Below are 9,167 nucleotides of genomic sequence, written 5' to 3' on the forward strand. Positions count from 1 at the left end.
GACAGGGTGGATAGTGACAAGCTTTTTCCCCAGAGTGAAGGATTCAATAACCAGAGGTCATGCTTTCAAGGTGAGAGGTGGAAAGTTAAAGGGGGATACACGCAGCAAGTACTTCACACAGAGGATGGTAGGCGTTTGGAAAGCGTTGCCAGCAGAGGTGGTAGAGGCAGGCACAGTAGATTCATTTAAAATGCATCTGGACAGATGCATGAGTAGGCGGGGAGCAGAGGGATACAAATGGTTAGGAATTGACCAACAGATTTAGACAGTACATTTAGATCGGTTCAGGCTTGAAGGGCCAAAAGGCCTGTTCCTGGGCTGTAAATTTTCTTTGTTCTTTGATACATAGATTCTGGTGAAGCAAGGGGCGAAAGGTTATCAGGGGTTGACAGGAATGCAGATAAGGTTACAATTAAATCATCCATGATTTTATTACATGGGGTGTAGTCTCGAGGGTTGAATGGCCTACTCCTGCTCAGCATTCACATGTACATATGTAGTAGGCAAGTCTGATAAGTTATTTATCTGAACATTAAACATTGAAACGAGTGTTATGCAAATTAACCTTCCTTCCCAATATACATGAGTATCTGTGCTTCTACAATATAACTTAACAGACAATAGTAGACAATTCACCAAAAGAGCTGTTTCTTGCTGTGGAAAAGGCATTCAAATACATCTAAAATGCTATGGTCACTTCATTCACTAAAATGTAGAATAAGACTGCTAAAAAAAAAGCCTTAAAACATTCAAATGAAAATGCTGACCTTAAATCAATTTTTTTGAATTAATTCATTTCTAGTAGTTTATCAGTTAATATGCAGGTCTATAACTTCTTAACTAATATTTTTCGATTCAGATTTGTTTTCCAAACTTACACAAGAGTGAAGCTACCTCCAAACTGAAATGTACTTATTAATACTTACCATCCCCATTGTGCAGTACCTTCATTCACTTATGCCTTTTCTTGGTCCACTCTTTTTGGAAATAATACTTATGCTACAGTGGAAAATTCTTCCCTGATTCACAAGATCATTGCTCAAACTCCACTCCAGAGACAAGCTTGTAAACTAGTCTGAAACTTCATTACAGTATGAGGGTTAACGGAATGCTTCAACTGTTGGAGGAATCTATGTGCCCTCCAATATGGTGCAAAATATTCCATTGCTTTGCCCAAGAGCACTGGGAATCTTCCATGAATCCTGTCAAAGATTTGTTCCGAGATCAACATCACAAAAAGGTAACCTGCTTATTATCTTGCTGCTTCTTGTGATCTCAATCATAGAGCATTATAGCACAGAGGACAGCCATTTAAGTCTGTGATTATGTGTGTCACCAAGAAAATGGTTAGTCAGCCGAATCCCATTTCCCATTCCTTATCTGTGACCTTGTGGATTTCAGCATTTCAAATGCATGTCAAAAAGTTACTTTTTTTTTAAAAAGTGAGATGAACACTTCTACCTTTATAAGTCTTTGAGGCAGGAAGTCCCAGACTAATGCCACTTTAGGTGAAGACAGTTCTTTCCTGTAACCTGTCTACCACTTATTTTAAATCGGTGCCCTTTAGTCAGTAATCCCTCTGCTAAGTAATGGGTTCCAGCTCAATACATAAAGGCATTTCAATTTCTGAAGGAGAAATTCACACAACGTTCTTGCAGCTACATCCAAGGTGTATTGTTCAGTGAGGTAGAGCTACAGTACCAACAAAAAGTATGTTCACAATATGTTTTTTAATTAAAACTTAAAAACCTTTTGCCTGAGGCAGTATCCATTAGCTGTAATCAAATTGGCCCTGAAACCCTTCAACCCCAGACTTTTCAGAGTCTGTGTCTTTAACACCTCTGAAAAAATGATGGAAACTTAGCTTTTGAATATATTTTCAGCAAGGATAGATAGATTCTGGTGAAGTAAGGGGTGAAAGGTTATCAGGGATAGAAAAAAAAGGACAACATAACCTTGTCAAAGGAGCAGCATCATCATAGCTTATCAAAGATTTTGTATAAATTTAAGTGCAGCTTTACCTGTATCTTGTTTGTGTCATAAACATTATATATTGTGTAAATATTTTTGCAAAAATGTTTAATTTCATTACCCATATATTTTAGGAGTATATCTTATAGTAACGTTAATGTGGTGATGTCCCTATCTTGGACATGTAGAATTTACCATTTTGACACTGGGATCTACTACATGGAGATACAGATTTGTTTTGGTTTTAATTATGCAATTTTCACAGAGGCAATTTAGTTGGTGACAGAAGTGGTTTTGAGAAGCAGAGAGAGAATTTTCCAAGAGCTTAGATCAGTAGCAGGGCTACTATCAGGAAAAAAGCGGGGGCTTTCTGGTTTGGAGTCACTTAACAAGAAAGCATTAAGTCTGTGTACAAAATCACGAGATCTTAAGAAGAGTTGGAGGACTGCCTAGCCAAATGCTATTGGAAGGACCCCAAACAATCTCATACCTTGGAGATCAGCAGGAACACCAAGTAAAATTAAAGTTATTATTGAGAACTCAGCATATCTTTGTTTAGTTTCAGAAGTGAAGAAACCCACAAGATTCTGCATAATATGGGGTAACTTGTGCAGAATTAAAAGTAGGATAAGGAATTGTGATTTGGAGAATTTTGCATTCAAGGGTAGCATATTCTTTTTTAAAATCAATACAGGAGGGTTTTTGTCTAAAATTTTTAAATCTTGTGGTATGGTTCTTTCAGTTAATAACTGAGTTCCAGCAGCTAAATGGTCTCCATCAAAACAAATGCCTACAAAGAGTGAGCTGAAAAGCAAGAGACAGCATAAGAGAGTGATAAAGAAAGAGAACAAAAAACAGAAAGAGGAGGTGCCGCTGCTTATCCAGCTTCCTCAGGTTTGGACAATGCACACGTTAGGTATCGTCCTTTTTCTTTTTTCAGTTTCTCAATTACTTTCCCTTTCCATTCTTACAGTGAAATCAGTATTTCCTCATCTTTGCCATCAAAACCACATAAAAGTTTTAACGCTTCTAATAAGCCTCTACTTCATGCTTTTGGCTTTAAGTAGAACAATTCTAGCTTCTCTATTTTCAACACAGAACTGAATTCCCTTATGCTAGTACTATTTTGGCAAGCCTCCATTAGATTTTCTCCTAAGCCCTTGATATCCTACACAGTAATGTTCAGAACTGGCAAAACAGTACAGCAAAACATCTAACCAGAAATTTATAAAATTTGTTACTTTCTTCATGAACCCCACCTTTCTTTGTAAAGTTAGTTACCATTGGCTTTTTAATGACAATTTCAGAAACTCTTCTGTATTACTCACAGGATATCATTGGCTACATCAGCATTTATTAACCACCCCAATTGCCCTTGACAAGAAGCAAGCTTCCCCTCATGTACCAATACTGCCCATGGAATCCAGGTACACCAACAGTTCTACTTGAGATGAAGTTGCAAGAACACGATTAAGCAACAGTAGAGACATGGTAAAGATGTCCCTTGAAGGGGAACTTGCAAGTGGTTGCGGTATTCCTATGGGTCTGATGTCTTTTTTAAGTAATAGCAAAAATGTCAGGGGAAAAAGTCGGTCATTTTTGGCATTCAAGTCTGCTCTGCCATTCAATGACATTGTGGCTAATCTGATAAACCACAACTCCCCTTTTCTGTCTTTTCCCATAATCCTACTGATGAAAAATCTATTTCAGCCTTGAATATACTTAATGATGCATCCCCAGTTCTCTATGCTAAAGAATTCCATAAATTCGCTACCCTTAGAAGAAATTTCTTCTCATGTTTAATCGGACTGACGTTATTTTCTTTGATCACAGACACTCCCAGACAATAACATTTCTGCATCTACCTTGGTCAAGTTTCCTAAGAATTTTGTATGTTTAAATAAGGTTGTCTCACACTCTTCTAAAACACAAGTACAGATCATAGGTTTGGAAGATAAAGTGGTTTGTATGTGTCAAGTATTTTGAGTGCTGCAGCAACTGAATTCATGTGATCAAGTGAACAGTGCTCCAGCAAACTCCGCAGAAGTGCTATGCAAATCATTGAGAAGTTATGGAGAGTTGGAGACAAATTACATGCCACAAAATTCTCAGCTGCCAACCTGTTTCTCAAAGCTACATTATGCATTGGGTCAGCCGAGTCAAGTTGATAAACTAACCCCCTCAAACAGATCAACTCATTTGTGCGCCCTCTTTAAAATTGTATCATTTAGTATAGATTCCCTCTCCTGCTGATCACGTGTATCACTTCAGCAGTTAGTGATCCGGTTTGGAGCTTATAAAGACAAATCATATATTTTAATGAATTGTGAAACACTGGTGAATGACAATTGGTTATCCACGTATACAAATCAGTAAAAACTAATTAACAGGCCAAAAAAGTAAGCAAACATTTATTAAACTGTTTAAGGGCAGTTATATAAAGCCTCAGTGACATCCTATTTAGAATACTTTATAGACCAAAGGGTCTGATTCCGTGCTGTATGAGTCTATGAAGGTTTGGCACCTCATCTGAAGACATATAACATTTGTTGAGGAGATACATGTACAGATTTGTACAAAGGTTTAAAGAGTTAAGTTACAAGAAAGACTGCATAAATTTGAATTATGTACCTTTCAGTTTGGAAAACTTACCACTTAACTGTTTGAAATATTAAAATGACTCAATGGAATGGAAAGACTGAAGCTATCATGTATATAAATTTCCTTGGACATGGTACACTCCTATTTGGGCAATATTATTGTGTCATACTCCTCAGATCAGATATTAAAACCTTCATCTGTAATGACAATAGATGGCATTACATATGACTGTCACAGTGTACCCAGAAGACAATTAAGTTACCTAGTCATCTCCTGAAAGTGTCAATAGCCTTGAATACTTAGGTGTCTAGAAATGGATTCAAGCCCTGTGATAGAGGAAGTGCAACTTAAAATATAATGATCCAATCCCTGAATTAGCAAATGACAGTTGCAACCTGCAAGTAATAAAACAGCTGAAGTGAATAAAAGTCAACAACTAAGCAGTCACACTTAGTCCAAACAAAATACAACCATGAAAAGTGGAAGACAGCTGATCAATTCGGATGATAACAATTTTAAAAATTAGATGGCCTCTTAATATATTCTCTATTATTACGCCCGCCATCACTCAAGCTCTTCTACTTGTCAACAAGATCTCAAAATCCAAAAGCTCCAAATTCCTAATAATACACCCATAGAATCACTTGAACTTAAAAGTTCATTTAATTCTGATTTTCTATAGGTGATGCCATGAGTGATCCTCTTGTTATCGAAGGAGGTAGAATTCAATTGAAAAATCAAAGAACATTTTTATTTGATCTGCAAACAAATGCACTCCAAAAATCTAAAGTTAAACATGCCATTTTTCCATATCAAATCTACAAGTGTGTATATTTCGATTGATGGAAGAGAAGAATTTAGATGAATTCCCAAGCTATGATACATGACTTTCTAGCCTAGGACATAGAGGTCATATATAATTTTAATTGATGAACTCCTTAAGCAGCTGTACAAAACAATACAGTTGCCAATGCATTTGGCATGCAGCATAAAACTGCTCCCAATTAAGCACAAATATCAATTTCACTCAAAAGCCAAGAGATGTGCTGAAAAATAACAATGCAGAAACATGTTTGCCCTTGAATTAGAAAGAATCAAATTGTTTGGTCAGAATACAGAGAATACCAATTTGCCTCGAACCGTGGCAACTTGACCCAGACTGCTTGTTGCGAAAAAAGTAGACAAAATGGAATGTTCCATTCACCACCGCAGCATTGTTTCCTTTACTAAGCACAAACTAAATCCCAAAGAGTTAAGTTTGGTTAATCAGTAAGTAAAGAGTTCAATAAGCCTTGTATCATACAGCATACATCAGGGTTCTCCAAGTTCCAACCTTTCTCAGCCAAATAAAGCGAATACTGTTTTTATGCTTCTTTAATTCACACTATCGATGGCTTCCGGGGACCTCTCTTGTCCTCACTGCCTGGATTCTGCAAACGACAGCACTCTCCTAACGTCCTCAGATAAACAAACTAGAGAACCCGGTGCTCCACTCATCTCCATGATAACATAGCCTGCACAATGAACTTTACCATGACATTTAAGGCCTACTGAATGCTTTCGAGTTAATTTAGCTTCAAATCCCTCTGCAGTGCCACCATCACAAGCTGACCACAACAAGCTTTGCAGACACTGTTTCCAGCCAAGCAAACAAGCATAAAAAAAATCCTTTGCGAATTCGGAGTCTATCATTCTTCAAACAAAGTTAAAAATCACATGACAGCAGGTTATAATCCAACCGGTTTATTTGGAGACATGAGGTTTCAGAGCACCATTCCTTCATCAGGTGCTCCACAACCATCTGATGAAGGAGCAGTCCTCCAAAACCTAGTGCTTCCAAATAAACCTGTTGGATTATAACCTGGTGTCGGGTAATTTTTAACTTGGTACACCCCAGTCTAACATCGGCACATCCAAATCATTCTTCAAACAAAGATGCAGAAAATTAGGATTTGACATATAGCAGAAAGCAAAGCAGTTCATACTGATTCTCAATTAATTGCAATCAGTAATTAATTTATACCTAAAAATTAAGGATGTCTATCAAGGTCACACCTAATGCAGAATCTGCTTTATTTAATATTACATAAACCTCAATTGAGATACAGGTGCAAAGAAACTCTGTAGAAGGAACAAAAATTCCAAGTGTTCAAAGATGCTTTTTTATCCCATGAAAAAGAAAGCTATCTAAACTTATGAAAAAAGTTTCTATACTGCTTTCTGCAAAATCACACATACAATGCAAACATTGTTACAACAATTCAATACTTAGAAGTCCAGAAATATCCAAAGTGCCATACAAGTGCCATACAATTACAATTAAAGCATAATATAACTGTTTACATTTTTGAGTTGTTTCTAAACTTTCTGAACAGGAGGTATACATGGATTTAGAATCTTGATTAACTAGATATTTAAAATTGAAAACTCTAATACCCTGTTCCAAGTTATAGTACAATACAGTGCACTGTTTCTCAATAACAATGCATAACCAATCTCAAACTGAACAATGATGTTCATTTAAATATTGCTTAAAATTCTTAACTTTACAACTGTCCAGCAAAGTTAATATCAAAAGCTATTTTATTTTGTGCCAAAATGGAAATGACTGGCTTGCAGAAAGAAGCCATGACAAAAAGCACATAGAAATGAGATTATCTTTGCCTTCTGAAAATGTGACAGCTCATGAAATCTGACTGCATATGAGTCCATGTTACCTACTCTCTGGGGGAAGCATATAAGAAAGCAGTGCACTGAGAGAAACGGAAAGGGAAAGCGACTCAGGAAGATGAGGGTCCAGTGCAGGGTAGGGAGGTTATGTGGAGCCTGGTGAGTTGGAGGGGCCAGGAAGATGGAGTTGTTTGGGGGATGGTGAGAGTGATAGAAGAGGGGAGACTGGGGGATGCAGAGTTTTGAGTGGAAATGAAACAGGAATGGACAGAAGGGGGGACAGAGAAGCAAGATGCAGATGTGGAGAGTTTGAGAGACACAGGGGACCTGGCAGGTGGAAGGCCCAAGAGAGAGAGAGCAATGTGGCGAGGGGACGGGGTGACAAAAGACATGTGGTGTGCAGGGTTACAGGGGCAACAGATATGTGGTGCAACGGGGGGGGGGGGGGGGGGGATGGCAGGGAGAGAGGGAAAGTGGCATCAGTGTGAGGGGAGTGGTTGCAAGGGGAACACAGCGCCAGGGGGTGCAAGGGGTCACACGCCAGGGTGGGGAGGCACAAGGGGCACACAGCACGATGGTGAGGGAGGGGGAAGCGCAAGGGGGGCACAGCGCCAAGGTGGGGTGGGGAGCAGCACAAGGAGGACACAGCACCAAAGTGGGGTGGGGAGCAATGCAAGGGGCTCAGTGCCAGGGTGGTAGGGGGCACAAGGGGGAGACGACGCCAGGGCGGAGGGGGCGCAATGGGGTCACGGCGCCATGGGGGGGGGTGTCAAGGGAAGGGTGCGTGAATCAGAGATGAGGCGCGTGTATTGTGGAGTGGGGGCAGGAGATGAGTGAATGTGAGAAGCTAACTTCACTTTTGTGTTGGCGGGGTGGGGGAAGGTGGGGGTGTCGGTTATTATTTGTTGGGATTGCACCGACCGTCACGTTTACTGAGCCCTAATGGATTTCCTGCCGACACAACCTCGACGGCGCCTGCGCGCTTCCCGCTAGATTGGACCAGTTGTAGAGATGCCCTTCACTGGCGGAGGCGCGAGGTGAGGTGGAGTGGAGCGGAGCGGAGAGGCTGACCATACGGCCCATTCCTCACTCACCCCCCCCCCCCGGCAAGTTGTGTCGGCGCACGTCCCCATACCCTTCCCGCGTTTGCCCGCCTGGTCACCAACCTAGCAGAGTCCTCAGGTGCTTGAGGCGGGTCAGCACATCCTTCTTTGGGTCCAGAACTTTCTGTGTAGATTTCTTGACGTCTCCATGAGCCTTTCTGGAAAACATTCCGTTCCGCGAGCGGCCCGAAACCTCCGTCTTGTTCGCACTCCAACCGCGCTCTCCCCTTTGCAACAGCCGGCCTCAAGCTCCCCGACGCATCTCCGCCGGCCTTTCAGATCCTTCTATTATTTTTGTTGCCCTTTTCTTCCTCCGGCTTTCTCGCCTCACTAACACGGCGTTCGGCTCACCTCCCGTTCTCCTGGTGTAAACACGGAACTCGCCGCCATACGCGCAACGGTCATTGGGTCCGCCTCGCGCGCCACCCACCCCCGTTGGGTAACGCCTCCTCTGACGTCTGACGCACTGCGTGGAGGCGGGGCTTCGTGAAGTTGCCTGGCTCCGCACATCGAAGTCCTTCACAGCGCTCTGCGTGGAGTTGGGGTTTCAAGGCGTCCTCATCCACGGTTAAAAATTACATACCAGGTTTATTTAGAAGCACTAGTTTTCGAAGCGCTGCTTCTTCATCAGGTGGCTGTGGAGCAGGACCATAAGACACAGAATTTTTGCAAACGTTTACAGTGTTATGTGGCTGAAATATATTAAACAAACTTAGATTAGGTCTTTCATCTTTTAGAATGGCTTTGTTAGTTTTGGTTTATTGATATCTATGTAAAACCCAGAACTCTTTTTAAGTTACAGTCTCAAGATAACTTTAGGTT

General features: G+C 40.7%; 1 protein-coding gene across 5 annotated transcripts in view; it reads right to left on the reverse strand.

Annotated features, from left to right (window-relative positions):
• ralgapa2 (Ral GTPase activating protein catalytic subunit alpha 2) overlaps window positions 1-8,747 on the reverse strand; it is a 562,522-nt gene extending 553,775 nt beyond the window's left edge. For all 5 annotated transcript variants that reach the window (XR_015758519.1, XM_043696530.2, XM_043696527.2 and 2 more), the window contains exon 1: window positions 8,409-8,747. Coding sequence is in view for 4 of the 5 variants with exons in the window: in XM_043696530.2 (XP_043552465.2) it covers window positions 8,409-8,514 (106 nt within the window). In the remaining variant the exon portion in view is untranslated. The remainder of the gene's footprint in view (window positions 1-8,408) is intronic.
• Between the last annotated feature and the right edge of the window lie 420 nt (window positions 8,748-9,167).

Source organism: Chiloscyllium plagiosum, unplaced genomic scaffold (assembly GCF_037043375.1).
Source record: "Chiloscyllium plagiosum isolate Xiang-an unplaced genomic scaffold, Cpla_swu_hap1 HiC_scaffold_10, whole genome shotgun sequence".
In the NCBI taxonomy this organism is placed as follows: Eukaryota; Metazoa; Chordata; class Chondrichthyes; order Orectolobiformes; family Hemiscylliidae; genus Chiloscyllium; species Chiloscyllium plagiosum.